This window comes from Nelumbo lutea, chromosome 2 (genome assembly GCF_056320005.1).
Source record: "Nelumbo lutea isolate HS-2025 chromosome 2, American lotus-T2T, whole genome shotgun sequence".
NCBI lineage: Eukaryota > Viridiplantae > Streptophyta > Magnoliopsida > Proteales > Nelumbonaceae > Nelumbo > Nelumbo lutea.
In genome coordinates, this window is record NC_142685.1 from 36,241,741 (window position 1) to 36,263,247 (window position 21,507).

At 39.6% G+C, this 21,507-nt stretch overlaps 2 protein-coding genes across 4 annotated transcripts; both read left to right on the top strand.

Moving 5' to 3' along the window:
- Positions 1–1,562: 1,562 nt before the first annotated feature.
- Positions 1,563–16,771, top strand: LOC148869868 (uncharacterized). Of its 3 annotated transcripts, XM_088973941.1 has the most exons (3): positions 1,744–3,292; positions 3,632–3,726; positions 16,473–16,771. In XM_088973941.1, the coding sequence occupies exons 1-2, from the start codon at positions 2,231–2,233 to the stop codon at positions 3,665–3,667; spliced, it is 1,098 nt and encodes a 365-aa protein (XP_088830067.1). In that variant the 5' UTR covers positions 1,744–2,230; the 3' UTR covers positions 3,668–3,726; positions 16,473–16,771. The 3 variants fall into 3 exon arrangements, with proteins under 3 accessions (XP_088830069.1, XP_088830067.1, XP_088830068.1); XM_088973943.1 differs by lacking the exon at positions 3,632–3,726 and having other exon boundaries at positions 1,563–3,292; XM_088973942.1 differs by lacking the exons at positions 3,632–3,726; positions 16,473–16,771 and adding an exon at positions 15,424–15,814.
- A 2,229-nt stretch (positions 16,772–19,000) lies between these two features.
- LOC148869869 (RING-H2 finger protein ATL56-like) lies at positions 19,001–20,361 on the top strand. Its single transcript, XM_088967156.1, has one exon. The coding sequence runs from the start codon at positions 19,280–19,282 to the stop codon at positions 19,910–19,912; it is 633 nt and encodes a 210-aa protein (XP_088823282.1). The 5' UTR covers positions 19,001–19,279; the 3' UTR covers positions 19,913–20,361.
- The last annotated feature ends 1,146 nt before the right edge of the window (positions 20,362–21,507 follow it).

A 21,507-nucleotide genomic window follows, 5' to 3' on the forward strand; every position in this document is an offset into this window, starting at 1 on the left:
TTAAATAAAAAGTAAATATGATAAATAAGAAGCATTTTTATTAACAATGAAAATGAAATACAAAAATTATAAATCCACTAGAACACCATGTTTTGATGACTTATAACGAATTTTGATAAGAATACTAAAATTACTATTGTTATCTAAAATTGTCACGTGCAACAACGCACGTGCACATTTGAAGTCGATACTTACCTTGATTTTGGTGCATGTCATAAAAATTAAATCCAAATACCATATATTATGAATCATGCATTTTGTATTTGTATCAAACATATTTGTATTTGCATTATTTTCAAAAAAAAAAAAAAGAACACATTTGTATTTTCACTTTTCCCAAACGAGCCTTTCGGCTGTATTTGGTTGCAATGCAAATAAATCTGCAACTGGTACAAAACTATGGCAGTGCAAATGATTTGAGTGTAAATTCTAACTTACTTTTGTTTCAAATTTTAACTTATCTTGTTTGATTGCAGTAAAAATAAAATAAATTAAGACATGAAATGAATAGAATAAAATTAATGAGAATTTGTATTTTCTTTTATTTGCACTCCTATGTTTTTATATTAGTGAAAATAAAATTGCAATGCAACCAAAGACATCCTTAAGATTAATAAGATTGCTCTCCCACTCCCACAACCGGCCACAAGCGACTGTTAGTCTGTTTATTACAAATTATGGGAGAAGAGAACTTTGACCAATCAAATCACCGTGACTATTTCTCATGAATATCAGCTGATTTCCTACAACTTTTTTTTTTCTTTTTTTTTATTATTCCAGTCGATGGGTTGAAAGTTTTTCAGTAGATGCCTTTCCAACATCATAGTTAGGCCCATAAAAGTATAATTCCTATATAATTTATGTTTCTTCTTCCGTTTATAAATTTATAAAAATACAAAATAGTTCCAACATTTAGAATATCAAAGAACTTCACTTATTAAGAATTGAAAAAAAAAAAAAAGAAAAATGGTTTGGACATTTCAAACTTAAAATTGTTTTTAGAACTTTGTTGCTTCATATTCATCAAAACTACCAAAGCTAGAAAGACAGAAAAAGAAAAAGGAGATGCTGGTGGAAGAGAAGTTATTGATGCTCAATGTCCATCATACAAGTGGGATAGTGGGGAAAATTTAAAGCGTATGAAGTGAAGCATCCAGCCAATTGAATTGGTAAAGATAAAAGGTCAATGGAATGTTGTGGCATTGAGTGGATTCCAATCTGATGTCACAAAAAATGCTTTTCTTGTCTGGAGCCCACTTTAAATCAAAATGCCTTTAAAGGTTTTGACACCATTTGCAGTGCGCCTCTTGTTTGGAGCCCACTAGTATCATTCTGTTGCATTTCTGTTCCGAGTTGGGTCAGCCACGAGTGAGTAATAGCGGTCTGGAATGGTCAATGTGTTGCCACATGGAAAATTAGAATAGGTGATCGAAATATGTATCTGATATGCCACTTGGCAAGACAGGATTTGATGTTTAGGGTAATTTGCTTGTGAAAATAAAATATATGGAACAGAATTAACACAAAATGAAAAGGAAAAAATCTTGGGGTTTTTATAGTTCAGTAGTTCAGTCCACCCTTAGGGTGGAGATAAGATTTTTGCCACGTGGCATTAAATTCGGACAACAAGAGTGAGTGGTGTGACTACCCACGCGGGACGCTCCACTCAGAGGTCCCAGACATTGCTTTTCTTTGACAGATGCCAACGATATCTTTCGCGCAGAAGATCTTTCCACGTGGCATAAATCAGTCGACCGACAAGTAATACCAAACCGGAGTTCAAGCTTTTCGTTCACCTTCTCTCTGCTTCAGACTTCAGCGTCCTGCGTCCTCCGTCCCGCCACCGAGAGAAGGTAAAAAGAGCAAGCATAAGGTAGAGAAAGACAAAAACCAGGGAGCAGGTGAACTACTTGCTCCTGCTATTCTTTTAATGTTTATGTCGTCTTGGAATTGTGATCAATTGGGGGATACCCGTTTGATCAATCTGGGAATAGAGTGCATTTTGATCAATTTGGGTAATACCCATTTGATCAACCTGGGAATATAGTTTGCCTCAGGATCCAAATTTTGATTAAACTTGTGTCTATATGGCTTTTTTCCAGCTGAACCACCAAAAGCTTAGAAATTTGGGTTTTATAGTCTGGGTTTGGAAGAATTGATGCCTTTTCTGGTTTAATTCATAGTTTTTAGGGATTTATGTAGTGGGTTATTGCTGTAAGTTGTGGATTTTATGGAGGGTTTTCAAGGCGGGAATCATCTCATGGAAGAGGATTCGCAGGTAAGGGTTTCGCAATCTGAGTTTAAGCCCACTAAGTGTATGCAGTTGGTGCAAAATGAAGCGGGCGTGGGAGACATTGTAACTGGGAGAACTCCAGATAAGAGTAAGAGGGATGAATGGAGCGAAGGTGGAGTCTTGAGCTTGCTCGATGTGTATGAGTCGAAATGGTTGTTAAGGAACCGTGCTAAGCTGAAGGGGAGTGATTGGGAAGAGATAGCTCGGCAGGTTTCTGGCCGTGGTTGTGGGACAAAATCTGTCAAAACACCCAACCAATGTAAGAACAAGATAGAATCCATGAAGAAAAGGTATCGGGCAGAATCAGCTCTTAACAACTCTGCTTCAGGTTCTTCTTGGCAATTCTATGCTCGGATGGATGGTTTGTTAAAAGGAAACTACTCTTCTCAGTCTAAGGGTCTGGATGGTTGTGCAAATGGGGCAGCCGAGTTGGGTCCGCATGCTTTGCCAAAGGTAGAAATGGATGATTCACAGCATGTTCTGAAACGGGTTAATGAAGCTGGAGCTGCCCATCCTCAGGTCATTGGGAAGACTCAAAATTGTGAGATCGTCGATGTGGAAGCCGATGGGCACATGCAAGATAGCAATCAAGATGATGGGTCTAACACAGTTCCTGACAACAGGAAGGAGAGTAGAGGTACAGATAGTGATTTAAGTACGCCCAGGAGCAAGATTGCAGATGGGACTGCCAAAGTCAATTCCTTAAAGCGAAGGAAGAGCTTAATAACTGATGTGGCTGAGAGTATAAGGTTACTAGCCCATTCAATTTTGAAGATTGAACAGGCAAGGATGGAAATGTATAAGGACACGGAGCGCTTGAGGGCAGAGGCAGAGATCAAGAGAAGCGAAATGGAACTTAAGAGAACAGAAATAATAGCTAAAACTCAGTTGCAGATTGCAAAACTTTTAGCTAGAAGACCATGTAAAAAAGTCAACAGTAGTGGCAGTTCATTATTGAGGCCCAAACCAACTGTTCCCACAAACAAGAGGGAAGAAATGGTCAGTAATAATTTTTTATCTTTTTGCATTTCACTTCTTTTTAGTAACTCAAGCACATTATGTTTTCTTTAACTGGTTAGGAAATTTAAATTGTGCTAACGTTTCTTATGAATTTCTGTTGTACCATTGGTTTTGATAGATACCAAATTTCTGTTGTACTTTATTTGCTAACGTTTCTTATGAATTTCTGTTGTACCATTGGTTTTGATAGATACCAAATTTCTGTTGTACTTTATTTGCTAACGTTTCTTATGAATTTCTGTTGTACCATTGGTTTTGATAGATACCAAATATCTGTACTTTATGTCATGCCCTGAATCTAGTTTGTGGTTGTTGTAGAAACGGTGTTATGTGGATTCTCTCCCAAATGGATGAAGTTAAACAGACACACGTCAGATTCTGACACTCAATGGCCTCTTGAGGGATGCTTAGATGTAAAATGTTCTTTTTTTCTCTTAGCTTATCTGACATTAATGAACAACTACTATACATGATTAATGCCACTTTTCCTATAAAATGTTACTTCACAACAAAGTTGACAGTTCAAAACTTTATTTGTATTTATGCATATGGCCTGTACCTTTAGTTATAAAAAAAAAGGCCTGTACATTTATATGTACATGCTGAAGACTTAGGCTTGCATGGGCTGAAAACTCCCCAAGAGACTGTAACATAACCTTTCTCCAACTCTCCTTGCTATGTACTAGGGAATAAGCTTAGGATAGAGTCATATCATCCCTAGTGAGAATATGTTGTCTAGTGATATCATATTTATAATTCATCTGTGTGAGAAATTAAGGCAGTGTTTGGCAAGTCTTTCCACGTGGTCTTCTGGGTTTCGGCAAGATCAACAGACTGAAAATCAGTCTTTTTCCTTTTGGTAATGAAAATCTGGAAAGGTGAGAAGACACATGCACGGAAAGGCCCGAAAAGACCGAAAATTGCAAATTTCAGGAAGCTTCAAATGAAGCTTTCTGGTCTTTCTGCATGATAGATAGCTTCCAAATGTGTTTTTAAAAGCCCAGTAGACCAAGCTGCTTAGCAAATGGTCTTTGTCTTTAAAGACAATACTCCAAAAGCTCAATGTGTCTCTTGGCCATCTGGGCTGCTGGAAGATCTTTCTAAAAAAAACTTGCCAAACAGCACCTAAAAAAACTCTGTTCTTTTCAACAAGTCTCCTACATGTCATGGCATCTTTTGGACTTTCTCACTCAATAGTCTCTGGATGGTTGATCTTCTTCCGCAGAGATCTCAAAGTAGAGAGTTGATCTCTCCTTGCTCCAAATTGTTAAACGTTAATCTCATCCTACAGTTGATACATCCTAGCCACATTCAATGTTTGATAACTAGTTTCAACCACACCATCTCACATCTCCTTTACTGTCTTCATCCACCAAAATTTCCTACTAATATGGGTAAGCATCTAATTGACCAATCATGACATTACTGTATACTTTTCTTGCTACCACTGGGCATATTTGAGGCTCTATAATATTAGCTCCTTGGGTTCCACCCATAATGTATTTAAGCTTTCCTTGTCCACCAATATGTAGCTTTACAGATTGTTCCTACTCCAAATAATTGGCACCATCCACCCTTACTGTGGCTGAAGAGCAAACTCTGCTCAATAATGTGTGGGTCGCCATGCCCTATGAGGTTCCTGAACCTGAAGTCCCTAAAGCTAAACGCTTGTTAGAGAGAAAGAGAAGAAAGCTCAAGAGAGAAAAGTTGTTGGTCACAAGGCTAAGGTACATCGCCACCCTTGCTGCGGTAAGATTGGTGTGGCAGGAAAGCAGAACCAGTTGATTAGGGTAGAGGAAGTCCAAGACATTGATGAGGGAACTTTGAATGAGGTGCTACAGGTCATGTCCAGTGTCTTGACAGAGGTTGGAGGTGAGGCAGAGGCACATGGTTCTGCTGATGGTCGGCAGGTGGCTGAAGAGCAAGCCTTACTCAATCAGGATAAAGGTGAGGTGCAGATTTTAGAGGGGGTTATGGCTACCGCAAATGAGCCCCAGGGGTTGACGATGAAGGTAGGTAGTGATTCAAGTAAAGGATTAGAGGATGGATGGTTTCGGTATTGGAGGCTCAAAAGTGATGGTTGATATGGTGAGGGTGGGGAATAGAGATGGTTGTGGGATGGAGGTTGCTTTTCACGGGGTGGGTGGGCTGTTTTGTTTGAGAATTTTTTGGGTGCTACTGATGGGGTGCAATTGTGCAAGATGTTGTAGGCAGCAAGGGGTTGGGGTTAATGGTGAGAGAGATTTGGTTCAGCAGTGATCGAATGAGACTGCCTTGGAGAAGAATGTAGGGGAATGTTGTTTTATTGATATTAGGAGTAGAAGATTGCAGTGAGGCTGTCAACTTGACGGGGAAATGGTGGTTGGGAGAGGTGTAGTTGATGGTAGTGGAAATATTGGCAACATAAAATTTATAAAAGGAAAAATATAGAACTAAGCCCTTGATGATGGAGAAGAGATGGTTGAGTCTGAGGTGGGGGATGATCAATTGGATGAGGTGTCATGGGTGAGACACATCTGATTGAAAGTTTCTATTACAGGGAGAAACTTAACTTCGTGCTAACGATAACTTGGAGAAAAGGTGGTTGATCTCTCCAGGAGGCTCTGCTCTCTGTAAAATTTCAATTACTCAGTACAAGATTAACAAATGCACTTGTCTGTAAGTTAGTGCCACTATCAATCTGCTCCCTTGTCCTTTAACCAATTGGGCTCCACAATTGCCTGAGTTGCTTTTGAGTCATTGAGTCTTCTCTCTTGAGATAGAAGAATTAGTAAACCCTAAGTTAAAGAAAAATCATTGAATAGGGCTTTTGGGCAAAGATATCTTTTTTATTTCTTTTCTTTTTTGTTTTAAATTAATTTTAACTGCAACTTGCGAAGCTGTTCAGGTTGAACAGTTCAACTGTTCAAGTCAGTAGTTCTTTAACCATTTCTATGAAAATGATTTTTTTTGGGTCAAATGGTTCAACCGTTTGGGTCAATTCTACAAGCTGCCTTTGTATCAAGCCACTTGAGGCAACCCCAAACAAGTACATGTTTTAATACTATCACATTTTTCATTCTACAGCCAGTGCTTCGAGAACCCCCATTTTTTCTAATATTGTTCATTCATCTTTTAATACAATACATTTTTCAAGCCATTGTAGTTCTCTGGTTACTAAATTTTGGCAGAGAAGAGCAGAGGTAAGTCAGTTAAAGAATGGCAGTGATTCAGGTGGGGAGAGCAAGAGTGGCGGGATGACAAGAAAGAAATGGGTCTCCCGAATTCTAGAAAGTTCTCCTATTTTGTCTTTTGCTGATTTTGTCGTTTTATTATTAGTTTAGAAATTTTTGTAATTTCAAGTTGATCTGATTTTCTTCAAGTGCGAGTGCTTACCTGGTTCAAACTGATCTGGTTTGACTCGGGTTTACATTGAGTCAACTAGGTTTATGTTTTTATATAAGTCCATTGTCTCACATTAGGCCCTGTTTGGTTCAATTCTCATTCTTTCTCATTCTTACCCAAGATGAAATTCTAAAATGGAAAAGAATGGGTAAAAATAGGCAGAATGAGAAAATATTGCTATGAACTAAACAGTTTTTCCCTAAAAATAAATTCTTTTTGAACTGACAAGTGTCTTATGTTGCTCATTTTCATTCTTCATAAAAAAAAAGTGCCGTATTCACAAACCGCTAGCCTAGGTCTCCAATAGTCAATGTTTACCAATTGGCATAGATGTTTTGTAAAAGTACTTTCGTAAAAGTGATTTTATAAAAGTACTTTCATAAAAATTCTTTTGTAGAAGTACTTTCGTAAAAGTGCTTTTATAAAATTACTTTCATAAAAGTGATTTTATAAAATTGCTTTCATAAATGTACTTTTATAAAAGTGCTTTCGTAAAAGTACTTTTGTAAAAGTGCTTTAGTAAAAGTACTTTGTAAAAGTACTTTTATAAAAGTGCTTTTGTAAAAGTGCTTTTATAAAAGTACTATAAAAGTACTTCCATAAAAGTACTTTCGTAAAAGTGCTTTTGTAAAAGTAATTTCATAAGTGTTTTCATAAAAGTACTTTCGTAAAAGTGCTTTAGTAAAGTACTTTTATAAAAGTGCTTCCGTAAAAGTGCTTTCGTAAAAGTACTTCCATAAAAGTGCTTTCTATAAAAGTGATTTCGCAAAAGTAAACATCTACGACAACAATTTTGTAGGTAGAGTTTCCTAAAAGAATGAAATGAGCAAGATGGGACATGATTATTTTTCATGCTGCATGCTAGTCAATTTTTGTGCTATGGGGCTGATTTTTCATTCTAAAAAAAATGTGGCCGTTGGCAAGAATTTTGTAACCAAACACTGTAATGTTATTCATTTTTTACCATTATTGCTTAGAATGAGCAAGAATTAAGAGAATGAGGCCAAGAAAAGTGAACCAAACATGGCCTTAGCCCCCTGCTTAAGAACGATCGTAGCCATTTGTTAAGCAGAAGTTGGGTTATACGTTTTAATCATTGTACTCAGCCATTATCCCCCCATTTTGGGAGTGAGATCGAAGAATGATGCTAACAAAATTAAATTGTTGAAGAAATTTTGTTATAGGATTATTCCCCAAAGTTCTGAAACAATTTAGTGAAAGATCAGTTCATAAATATTGGAAGAATTTTTTTTAGAAAGATTAGCCCCCAAAAGTCTGAAGAGATTTTAGAAACAACCCCCAAATACCTGAAGAATTTTTAGAAAAATTTGACCCCAATATTTTGAACAGCTTTTAGAAAGATTAGCCCTCAAATGTCTGAAAATTTTTAAGAAAAATTGGCCCACAAAAATATTGGGGTGAGATTTAGTTCTGTGGGGCAGAATTTTGTGAAATCAAGTTTTATGAGGCAAGATTGAGGAGTTAACACGAGTTTGTGCAATGCGATCATTTCGAGCTAGATCGTAAAACGAGGCGAGAGCATGGGACATGAGGAAAGATTTCTTGAGTGAGAAAATTGTTGCATGAGGCAAGATTTTTAAGCAAGGTAAGTTTATTGGGCGAGGTGCAGTCAATTTAGGGCTGTGGGGCCAATTTGCAAGTTGCTAGGTTGGAAGAGTGTGAGGCCAAAAAGAGGCTCAAAGTGAGACCATAGGGAGGCGAGGTGTGAGTCTGCAAGATGAATATTACCTTTGTGATTTTGAAAGAAAACAGTCCCCAATTGAAGGTTAATTACACAAGTGGTTGTACATTTGCTAGTTGTGTGATTCCATCTTTTCTAGTTATGTGAAATGATTGTGTTCATATAAGTGTAAGAGTAAGCATAAATCGTAGTTGTGGGTTCGAAACTGCCACTGTAAATGAACTCATAGCTGTGGGTCAGAATTGTGTATGTGAGTGTACAAGTCTGTGAATCATGTACTTATGAGACGTGAAGTGTTAAGAGCAGTGATCATAGACATGTGATACTATAAAAGGTATGCGTGGGATATTGGCATATAAAGCAGTCATATAAATTGTGAATCTAATCAAGTAGTCAGAGTACATTATCATGAAAGTACACATGGACATGTGAGTTTATTAGGTCTAAGTATCTTGGCATATAACTCTAGGTGTGAATCTATCAGTGTATAATCATGTGTATCTGTCAGCATATAAAGTATTAGTTGTGATTATATAAACTTATAATCAAAAAGTGCAGCTCAGTGCATGAGGCTCCTACAAGTATCATTCATCAGTATGAACATAAGAATGTAGATTATAAGAACACATAGGTCAACAATCATGAGCATTTTATGTATGAGATATATGGACCTGTGAGTATGAGATATAAATCATGAGTCTAAATATTAAGCATATCATGTACGATTATGAAATTTAAGTATCTAAATGCATGAAATATGAACTTGTTGGAGCCTAGGGAGACTAGGGTTTGAGAAAGATGCTTGGGGAGACCAAGGCTTTAAGAGGTGCCTGTGGAGACCAAGGCTTTATAAAAGGTGCTTGGGGAGACTAGGGTTTTGCTGAGCATTGAGCTTTTAATATATTGGAAGTGCTAGGCCTTAGTGATAGAGCCTTTGTATGTGAATGGAGGAGTTGAAGCTTTTTGAGGCAAGGAGCTCTTGGCATTGAGCCTTTGATCATAATGGGAGTCAGAGATCATAGAGGCATGGGGCCTTAGGCGTTGAGCCTTTGTATGTAACTGGAGTCGGTGCTCTTTGAGGTGTTGCACCTTAGGCATTGAGCCTTTTGTATTGTAGAGGCGTGGGGCCTTTTGCATCTGGGGTTACTGTTGATTTGGAATTACCAGCTAGGATTACCGTCGATCCGAAGCCCCTTGGAATTACTGATGAGTGTTGGGATCGTGATGGTCCTTTGTGTGTAGAAGTGTTTAAGCCACATCAACAAAGTTTACAATGAGTATTAGTTACAAAGCCTTTGTATATGGAGCACGAAGCTCATTGAGGCGCTGGGCCTTAGGCATTGAGCCTTTGTAGATTGGAGCGTAGAGCTCTTTGAGGCACAGAGCCTTTTGTGCAATGCCAGGTCTTTTTGGATGGGGTTGATGAATAAGTTGCAATGTTAATAGCACATGCATGTGAAAGTTGTAAAGAAATGTCATTTTTGTTGGAAACTCTGTGAAAACAGTGATTGAAAAAAGTGGTTCGTATAAGATAATCATGTAGCTTTGGAAACACTATGCGTTTATTTGTGAATTGCTTTAAAAATCATAGTTTTCAAGGCGCCAAGGCGAACCCAGGCGACAGGGGAGCGCTTAGTCACCTGGTGGCCTAGGCAGGCGCCTAGGCGTTACTTAATGTCTAAAAGAAAAATAAAATTAAAAGGGGATGACAGAGCATGCTAAATGAGGGTGCAAATGACTGCCCAAACACATGTAAGCGCAACCCCTTACAATAGGTATATATATATATATATATATATATATATCTATATATATAGATAGATAGATAGATAGATAGATATATAGATATATACAGTTGAGGCAGATCCCGTGAGTTGGGCTTGTACAATTTAAACAACAAAAGTGGCGAGATCGAAAACTTTCAGGCAGCAATTTTTTTAGTAAGATAGGGGGAGGATGCAAAGTCAAAAATACTTTGGGTGAATCTCTGGGCGGTGGAACACAAGAATGTATCTAGGATGGTGGATGCTAGATTGATGGTGACAAGTTTACTAGAGGATTAGTAGAAGAAAAACATCAGGCAACCTTTTGTAACTGATGAATTCATTGAGAATTATTAATCTAAACTCAGGATCTATTAGAAGTAAATATAAAATTTATATCAGGATTCAAGTATAGATCAATAGGACTACAGAGCCCAGTGCGCACATGCCCCTTGATTTAGCAACAAGGTGGATGCATTCTGGGCACCTGTTCTAGAGTTCTAGGAATCAACACTTGTCAAAATGATTGCAGCCAGTAGGGGCTGCAAAGATGGCAAGGTCTTACTGTTTGCTGTTGATAGAATAATAATCAGTCAATCCAATCAGAATTCCTTATCAAAATACCCTAATGGAATCTTGATACAGGATTAGTAGAAGAAAATAAAACATTGCTTCTCAGGTGGAAATTATGCTAATAAAGATGGTAGAAAGTAGAGAAATCATGGAAAAACAAGATCAACAGAGAAAGATGCAAAGAAAGGCATTTTCAACGAGGCTGAGAGATTGAGGTCGAGTGATCGTAGCTAGTGATTGTGGTAGTGGAGATCTGTTGTCTCTGTTCACCCATTGGTAATGACAGTGACAGTTTGACCCAGGGGAATTCACATGATGCTCCTCTCCAAGGTCAGTGACGGTTGTGGATTAAAATTGCAAGGAAAGAAAGGATAAAAACTAAATCTGAACAGAGGACCAGAGAGCACAGGGCTTATGGTGTTGAATTGCGGCTCCCCTAAAGAATCTCTGGCTTAGCTTGTAATTCGCATTTGGCTGTAATCTGCTGCCAATGGATCTGATCTCAATGATTTGGTGGTGGAGCTAGATAAAGATTGATTCCCAGTGATTTGACTGTAAACAGGATCATTGTCAGTGGATTTGAGAATTATTGGTGACTGTAAACAATTGTTTTTTTTTATCAGTGAAAATGGTTTTATTAAAAAAGAGAATATTAGTACAGAGAATGGGTAGCCTCGGCTACCCCAATGTCCAAAGACATTCCACCTAAAATTTGCTTTGTAGACTTACAACAGAGCCCAAAAACAATGCTCCCTGTTAGCCCCTTGCTTTGCTAGCTGATCCGCAAACCCATTTGCTGCTCTTGGAGTCCACTGAAATAAAACCTGTATTTCCTTTGTGGAGTGATTAATTTTCTTAATCTCATTTCTGAATACCCATGGAGCCTTTCCATCCTGCTTCAGCCAGCTTATCACCACTTTGGAGTTGCCTTCTAACTTCCTTACACCTATTTCCGGGGCCTTTTGTATACCGAAAACCAGAGCTTTTAGTTCAGCTGTAATGGAGTCTCCCCACCCAATAGGGCCGGAAAACAGCCCCACTACATTCCCCCTGTCATCTCTAATGACCCCACCAATACCAGCCATGCCCGGGTTGCCAAAACTGCTCCCATCAAAGTTTAATTTGATGAATCCCGCTTTAGGAGGATTCCAGCTTCGTACTACCTTCTTTTTAGCTGATGACGAGGAAGATACAGTCCTCCAGTTCCTGATTATATCATTCACAGTAAAGTCTGAGAATGACTCCATTGATTTTACCCATGAAATCACTTTTAACATAATCCCCTCTATCAGTAATTCCTTACACCTTTTCTTCCCTTCAAAAATCCTCAGATTTCTTTCCTCCCATAACATCCAAAGTACTGCTGCCCGTGTGCATCTCCATAAGGTTTTCCCCCTTCTCTTTGGCCACCTGAAAGTGGAGGCTTCAAACAAACTCCCCAGGCTCACCAGGGTATCCCACCTGCAACCAAAGAGAGAAAAGAACCACTCCCATATGCTGCTAGCTACAGGACAGGAAACAAAAATGTGAAGAGCAGTTTCACCATTGGGTTCACACAAACAACACCAATTAGGTGAAAGGCACCAGCCAGGCCTCCTCCTCTGCATCAGATCACAGGTGTTAATTGCACCATGGTAAACTTCCCAACAAAAGGCACCCACTTCAGGGGGAATAGGGCGACACCAGACTTCACGGAATGGAAAATGGACCCCAGGTTGAAAAGAAGTCAAAGCTTTGAAGAAGGACGCACAACTGAACTCACCAAGGGGGTTAGGAATCCAAATTCTAGTGTCTTGCTTGGTAGAATCTATACAAATCCCATCAAGCAACTGAATAATAGTAGACACCAAATCCAACTTGGAGTTTCTGTGGAGACCCAGGTTCAAAGCATACCCAGATTGCGAGGGAGAGGGGGACAGGAAATCAGCAACCGGTTTTCCTTTAAAGTGGGATAGAGCAAAAACTGAAGGGAATAAAGTCTTTAAAGAAGAGTCACCCACCCAAACATCTTCCCAAAATTTTACTTTGTTACTTGAGTTTAGATCAAACCTGACATGATTGAGGAACAATGGGAGGAGTTTGTGAATCGTTTTCCACAATGAAGCATTGGAAACCCTATAAGACACTACAACATCCCAACCATTTTCAGAGAGCCCATGAATACTAGTCACAATTTTGTGCCACAACCTATCTGTTTCTTATGGGAACCCATAACCACTTCCCTAGTAGAGCCTCATTCTTTTCCTTCAACCTTCCTAACCCCAATCCTCCAAATTCTTTCCTCCTAGTTACAAGATCCCATCTTACTAAATGATCTTTCTTCTCGCCCGGTTCCCACAAGAAATCCCTAATTATTCTCTCTAATTTCTTTCTCACAGCTTGAGGCAAACTAAACACCGAGAGGTAGTAAATTGGAAGGTTCGCTAGGGTATGCTTGATAAGAGTAATCCTTCCCCCCAGAGAGATATAATTCCTCTTCCACACCACAAGTTTCTTTTCAAACCTCTCCACAACTGGATTCCAAAAATCTATGCTTCTGAGATTTGCACCAAGGGGGAGCCCTAAATACTTGAGTGGCCACTCACCGCTTAAGCATCCTAGTTCCTCAGCCCAAACATTAATCTCTTTTGGTGCTAAATTGATCCCTGCCACCTAGCTCTTGTGGATATTCACTCTTAGATTTGTCATTTTTTCAAAGAGTTTTACCAACATTCTTAGATTTCTTGCCCCTAACTCATCACCAGCCTCACAGAAGATAATGATGTCATCCACAAATTGTAGATGAGTTAGCACCACCCTCTCCCTTCCTACTTTCCAACCCCTTAACAATCCTACCTCCGCTGCCTTCGAGATCAATCTGCTAAAGACCTCAGCTAAAATGGTGAAGAGGAAAGGGGACAAAGGGTCCCCTTGTCTCACACCTCTTAGTGCACCAAAGAAGTCCTTAACTGCACATTCACCAACATCGAAAAATGGAAGATTGAAGACATCCTTTAATCCATTTACACCATCTTGCCCCAAAATCACACTTCCTCAAAGTTTCAACTAAGAACTCCCAATCCACCAAGTCATAGGCTTTCTCTAGATCCAGCTTACACACAATGCCCTTCCATCTTGCTACCTTGAAATCCTCCACACACTCATTGGCTATGAGTATTTGATCTGAAATTTTTATATCTTGGATGAAGGCCCCTTGAAAATGAGATATGATTGACGGGAGGGCCTTTTTTAACCGAATAGAGAGGACTTTTGCAAGGATTTTGTACTGACTTGTCACTAGGCTGATTGGCCTAAAATCCTTGGGGTGGAAGGCACCAGTTTCTTGGGAACCAACGCAATGAAAGTGGCATTTACCCCTTTACGGACAATCCCCCTATCATAAAACTCCACAAAGACTCACATCAGATCATCCTTTAGCCATTCCCAACAATCCTGGTAGAAAGCCATAGTGAATCCATCGGGCCCGGGAGCTTTAGAGCGATCCATGGAAAAAACTGCTTAGTGATGCCGGTTCTATTGGCGGATCTGCATGATGCCGGTAATGATGCCATTAGTGAATCTTTGATGTTGGTGATGATGTCATTGTTGGATCCTTAATATCGGTGCAGAAATCAACCTCTGAAGTGTCATCCCATCTAGGGATCAAAGATCAAAGTTAGTGATTCTATGTAAGCTGATGGATAGGGCATTAACAGTCTGACTCTAGAAGAACAGGAGAAAATGGGAAGAAGGGGATAGAACCAGCTGGACCCCCGAACGGGCTGTCTACATGCCCTCTGGTGAGGGATTAAGCTGCTATAGTTTTCTGGTTACTGAACTCCAGGGAGAGGTACAAAAGTGAGTTGGTGAAAGTGTGCTAGTGACTCGGGTGGAGAGAGCGTTTGAAAAGAAGAGAGAGAGGGTCTCCAGAATGTGTGACCCCCCCCCCCCCCAATCTGGATATGGTTCTTTGGGTTGACTTGAGTTCTGGAAAGTAATATCTTGTCTTTTGCTATTTTGCCCTTCTATTATTAGTCTAGAAACTAATTTGATCTTATTTGCTTCAAGTTTGAGTGCTTACTTGGTTCAAATTGATCTAGTTTGACTCGGGTTTGTGTCTGGTCAACAGGGTTTATGTACTTGTATTAGTCCATTGTCTCACAAGAAGAAAATGATATAAATTGTGGACTTCTTATTTACTTCAGTTATAGACCAATACACAGCATTATTTTTTTTCTTTTGATGATCCAGTATATAAACTCCATGAGAAGAATGACACAATACAAGTTTATTTTGTTTAAGAATAGTTGTGCGCATTAATAATTTGCTAAAAAACAAGCCCTTTTAATCAGCTAGAGAAAATGGAGGCAAAACCCAGATAGAATACATATTGGATTGAAAAACCATAATGACCAAAGTTATAGTTAAACTTGATGCTCCAAGCTACATATAAGTTTTATCATACTTGTTATTAGATCACAAAAAGATTATGCATTTTATCTTTCTTGTTCTTTTCAACTCTTAAATCCAAGGAATATTTCAACAATGGTAAGGGAAGTTATGCCTTGGACCGTGTTCTCCATCCATGTATTTGGTTAACTAGGTCCTATCTTATATGGCTTTTGGGTTAAAGGAGGGTGCTCTAGAAACCAGACCTCTGTACTTCTTTCTGTTTCAATCCCCCCAAATAAATACTTCTCTTTTTCCAGGGGATGCTCAGTCATTCCATTTGGTGAATTAAGCACACGTAGTTTCATTTAGATGAGATCACTGTTTCTTCCTGCTGCTTGAGCTTTGATGCTGATCAAGTTGCTGCCGCTTGAGCTCCAACACCAGTCATGCTGACGTTGCTTGAGCTCTGAGATTCCATTGTTTCAAGCTTCTGTCCATTGAGAATAGAAAAAAGGGTGACTGAATTGTTATTCTAGTATTACTCTGGGTGTATCATTTTAATTTATTTATATTATATATGTAATTATGTAGTTGGTTCGGGTCTTAATCGGTTCAGATTAAAACCCTGAGCTGAATCAATAAGTGGGACATGTAATCTAGAACCAGACTCTATATAATTGGTTAGGTTCTGTCAGGTCAACCTGACCAGGTCCAGTTTACAGCTCTACAATGGAGATGGCACTGAACAGAGGAATGTAGAACAGGATTCGTGCAACTGATCTCATATAGTTGGGACAAGTCTTAGTTGAACATACGCACGCAAATACAGACTGAACTTTACATGCAAAATGAACATGATTAGACAAATCAAACTCCTAGCCAGGATCCCCATAAACATGTGAAAGGACCAAACAACCCTAATGATACAAAAATACATAAAAATTCTATAAAACTCCAGTTTCGACTCTTGGGATCTTGCATCACTCATTCAACTTAATATCTCGGTCTCAGCTAAGCTTATTTGTGGACAAGTTAATTTTCAGTTTCCCACAAATTATGGAATTTTCCACTTCTTTTAGTATCATTGCCAGATTCAGTAAATATTTAAGGGGACATACATGGAAAATAGAGTCAATACCAAAAAAAAAAAAGGAGAGATGATCCTTGCAATTAATTTTAGCTTTCAATTTCCATGTTCCGTTCTGAGCTTCTTTGGTTCTCTGTTGTTTCTTTGGGGGCTGACATTCATATAAAGTGGCCATTTATTTCTGTATGCTAATTATATTCCTTGTAATGTTTGTCCAAAACCTTTAACTACAAAGCAGTTTATTCAGAAGAAATTGAAACAGATGAGATTGTGTTGCAGGGTGACTGAAAGCTGTAGATGGTGAGTGACCTTCAGAAGCACTGATCTGATGTCAGTTTTTCTTTGGCAGCCTAACATAAACTGGTGGTTTCCAGAAAATTGAGTAAATAACATTTAATTGTACTTATATGACATAATTTCTTATATTATGCTAATAATTTCAAAATTTGGGGAGACTGGAAAAATTAGAATCAGAAAGACCATGATAAAGAGACTGAATGATCAAGACAAATATCCAAAAATTTGACCTATCACCAACTAGTATTTGCTATTAAAGTTACTTTAATCTTTCAGAAGTACAAGTCTATGTATTGCATCTCTAGTCTAGACTTTGCACCAAGTGATTCAGAATCTTGTTTTCCTGAGAATTCATTTGAAATGTTGGAAACCCCATGTGGGTGTAAACCATGGTGTTCAGTCGGTATGTTGGAAGCAGTACTAGCCCTTCTTTATTGCTGTTACAATTATATTCTTTATTTTTTTGTTTCTTTAATTGGAACAATTCAAACATCACGCACATGGGATTCGGATACCTGGCACCCTCGAATCATTTAAATTGAAAACTAGAAAATTCTTGCTCGGATTAATGTGGAAATTTCCTTAATAGTACAAAACTTAGCAAAAGCTGTGTAAAACATGGAATCCATCGTGCTACGAGGAGCAATTTCCACTTTTCAGTGCTCAGTATCCCTGAATTGCAATTTAATACTCTATTGATATTGATTAAGCAAAGAGATAGGTTGACCATATAGAGCTGCTTAGTGCTAACTCTTTCACAAGTCGCAGGTTCTTTTTGGAATTGAGCTTCATAGGGTCCCCCAATGGGTTATTTTGTGGTAGTTTCTTAGCCCGCCTTGCTGGCATAAAGGCATACTATTCTGGATTTTCTACTCCACACAAGAGTTTTCTTGTTTTATTGGTAGGGCCGTAGGGGTGCAATTTGGGCGGGTTGGTCAACCCACGCCTAAACCTAAAGGTGCAAACCTTGGGCTTGGGCCTGACCCAACCTGAGGTTAGGTTTATCAACCCAGGCCAACCTGAGCTTAATCCAACATAACTCGGGTTCGGCTTAGGCTTAGGCTTGGGATAGTCAGGCTTGGGCTGCAGGTTGGTTGGATTTGAAAGAATTTAGGGTTGTAAATGGATCGCATCAGCAAAATTCAAATCCAAATCAGATTCGATTATTGAAAGTTTGCATGCAAATCTGATTGGATTTGGTGACCTTGGGTTCAAATTCGAATTTTAGCGGATTTGGATTTAATCCTACTCTATTATAATTTTTTTAAAATACAAAATTATTAAAAAGTTAATTATTTTTTGACTTTTATATATAATAAATTAATATAAATATAACATACTGAATTTAATATATATAAGTTTATGTATAATATAATAAATATAAAAATATACATTAAAATCAATAAATATTATAATATAATTAGATTCAGATTGAGTCAAATCTGAATCCGATCTAATTAATTATTAATCAGATACAAATTGCAAAATTCAAATCCTATCTAATTGCATAAACACGACATCTAAATCCATATCTAAGATAAAGATGTTGGATTGAGTCGTGGAGTTTCAAGTATCATTGACAAGTTTATAATACATGATTATACATATATGCATGTATATATAATTAAAAAGATGTATTTTTATATAAATATAATGTATATGTATCGGTAATTTTCCATTTTTAGGAAAATTATAAATAGGTATCGAGGGGAGGACCTCTCAAGTGGCCATGATGTCATGTGCCCCTTGATACCCTTCTCTTTCTATGCCTTCATCTTTGTTGTTTTCATCATCTTTGTTCAATTGAAAGTGATCATTGATCTTCTGTTTACACTGGTCAATAGATTAATAGAAAAGAGGTTTGATCTAAGACTTTATATAATGCCTGCTCAACTACTACAAACAAGACTTAAATTTAATTACTTCTATGGTTGAAAAACCTTCATGTGATGGGATGAAGTTTTCCTATTGAAATCAGATATTTGCAACTTAAAGTTTTACTGGTTAAAGAGAGCAGATTTGGATCTCCCAGCGGTATGAATGGTTGAGTGCCCTTAGAATTTGCAAGGTCATCTGGAGTTCTGCCAATTAACAAGCCAACCGAGCTGGTCCAAGGGAGATAGACAACTGTGAAAGGTAGAAGATTCCATTGAGATTCTGATAAATTTCCTTCTGCTAGAACTTTTGCCAAATTCCAAATTATGCTCCGGCGTATGGAGAAGTGGATCCTTTTACCTCTCTGCTGGAGCTAAAAACAAGGATTTTTGTCAACTTACCACTCGATGGTAAAATCCTTCAACTGAAATTAGGAAAAAGTTAATCTTCCTAGACGTATCCCAATCCTCCTCTGACAATTCTATTTTTTTATTTATTCTCCAAGGCTACGATAACCAAAACAGATGGCTAAGATCAAGAGATTCTATTTCTTTTCGTAATCCTGACCTGAAACTCATTTAATATCATGCATGCAACTATGCAACGTGTATTAAAAGTAGCAGATATTAATGCTTGTTTGTCAAATTGTCAGTCTCCACAAAGAATCATGTGCTGAAACCATCAATTTCAGTCAGAAAGTGTCTCCACATCCCCAAATTCGTACTGCTTAAACGGGTGCAAGCGGTGCAGATTAACTCAATGACATCATCCTTCTTTTTTAGTTGTTCTTTGATATCGCTCTCTGATCGAGAATTCGCCATCTCATCCCCCTCACAGAGCTTTTGCAACTCATCCCTCAGAGTGTTTTTGCAGCCAGCGACAGGGAGTGAGAGAGAGAGAGAGAGAGAGAGGAAATGTCTAGTGAGCGCGAAGACGACGCTAACATAGGCCTGAATCGGGGCCGTTCAATCGGTGGCGCACGATACACATCCCTGCCATCGTCACCACCTGCAGGGGCTCCTGAGCTTCTGGTCTCGTCACCACAACCGCCCCCATTTTCAATGCGGTCACGGCACGCATCGACGAAACCGAACCCCATGCTTCTCTCCTTTTTACTCCGAGTCGTAGTCATGGCGATTGTTATCTCACTTTTCTTCCTTTTTGTTGGCATTGCCACCATCTTCCTCATCCATTTATGCGTTGTAGGTGGAGCGTTCCACCGCAGGAGGAGGCGTCAGGCGTATTCCCGCGATTCAGGCGAAGGTGAGGTGGAATTTGGTGTTGGGTTGTCTCCGGAGGATCTACAGAAGCTTCCCTGTTGCAATTATGGAGGGGTTGTGGCTTTGGCATCTGGGTCGAATAGAGATTGTGCCGTCTGCTTGGAGAGGCTCCGGGAAGAAGAGCAGTTTCGGGTTCTTCCGGGCTGTAAGCATGCCTTCCATGTGAACTGTGTCGATGCTTGGCTGGTAAAAGTGCCTTCTTGTCCAATTTGTCGTTCTGGGATTGAACTGAGGTCGAGTCTCGGTTCAGGGGATTTCAGGGTTTGAGGTGAGTCTACAGTCCAATCTGTGAAGAAATGATAAACCCTAACTAAGGGTTGACAAAAACCTATAAGTTTTTTCCCCATTTGGGGGTTTTTCCTCACGTACCTTTTGCTTTTGAGGAAATATGATTTGGATTCACTTCATCATTTTGTGTTTCACTTTTTTTCCTGGGTGTTCTGGATCAGTATGAAACGTTGGTGATAAGATAGAACTGTAGATTAATTGTATGAAACACTCGTGATAAGATAGAACTGTGGATTAATTGGCATGCCTTCTTGTATAATGTAGAAAATGTAGTTAACGTTCACCATTATCAGGATTTTAAATGGAGGGAATTAGTAAATGAGGATTTTAATTTGCAGAAGATAATGGAAGCTCTGACTTTTTGTTTTACTGAACAATAGTTTTGATTCTTGTTTGGAAATAATATTGATCATGAATTGTTTTGGACCTTTGAGTAGGTAATTGGTGCTTGCAGCTATGGCCTACAAATGGTTACCTTCTTGTTCTAGAACTCGTACATTAAGATCAAATATGATATTGTAATGGATTCAGTAATGGATTCAGTCTGGTCCATGTAAATGGATGGTGCATGATGACGGCAGATTTGGCCTTCGAGTGAAATTGTGACAAGTGGCACCTTGCCACAAGTAGGAAAACACCCAGTCAACAAACTTACGAAGTTGGTGACCCACCTGGGCACTCAGTCTATCCGGCCTGGTGCGACGTGCGCGACGTGCGCGGCACACGTGACCTGTGCAAACTACGCGCAGCACGCGCGACGTACGCGACGTACGCGGCTTGCGCGAACTGCACACGACCTGTGCGAGCTGCGTGTGGCGTGCGGCTTGCGCGACCTGGCCGACCTGGACCAGTCTAGCGCATGATCCGGCCAAGCCTCCCATAAGGCGCCCACCGACAAACCTGGCTAGACACTGACCCGCCGGCTGACACAGGCGCCAGCTTAACGACCTGGTCTAGACACTGACCCGTCGACTGACACAGGCGCCGACCTGACAACCTGGCCTAGACACTGACCCGCCGACTGACGTAGGCGCCCCTCTGACAACCCGGCCCAGGCGCCGACCTGGCCGCCTGACACAAGCGCCAGCCTGATGACCTCGAGGAGTTCACCATCATACCCCGGTTCTGACAGGATGCGACGAGTCTTACCGTTTGGAGGCTTTTCACCCACCTAACCCGCGAGGACTCCGGTATATAAAGACCTCACCCCCCAAAGGGGAGGGGAAGGAAAAAAGGGAAGTAACCCTTGCTCTCTAGCTCTCTCATATTATCTTCAAGGCTCTCTACAATAAGAGTGCTAACTTAAGCATCGAAGAGCCCCCATCGGGAAAATACCCCCGGGACCTCTGATTCAGTTCTCGCAGGTCCTTCAGCTCTCGCCGCCTACAAAGAGGAGAAAAAGATGAAATTCTTGCAGGTCCCTCAGCTCCCGCAGCCTACAAAGGAAAGAAGACCACCTCATGCTGAGGGCAGTCGGATTGCGCCGCACTAGGGAGCTCCGACATTCTCTAAGTCATCGGCCACCTAGCAGGCAGTTCGTCACCAAGCAATTCGCCACCAGGCAGCTCGCCACC

Excerpts from the sequence above, each read along its gene's own strand:
- LOC148869869 (XM_088967156.1), top strand. The coding sequence starts at position 19,280 with ATGTCTAGTGAGCGCGAAGACGACGCTAACATAGGCCTGAATCGGGGC.
- LOC148869868 (XM_088973941.1), top strand. The coding sequence starts at position 2,231 with ATGGAGGGTTTTCAAGGCGGGAATCATCTCATGGAAGAGGATTCGCAG. Across the intron at positions 3,293-3,631 it reads CAAACAAGAGGGAAGAAATG|AAACGGTGTTATGTGGATTC; the intron begins GTCAGTAATAAT and ends TGGTTGTTGTAG.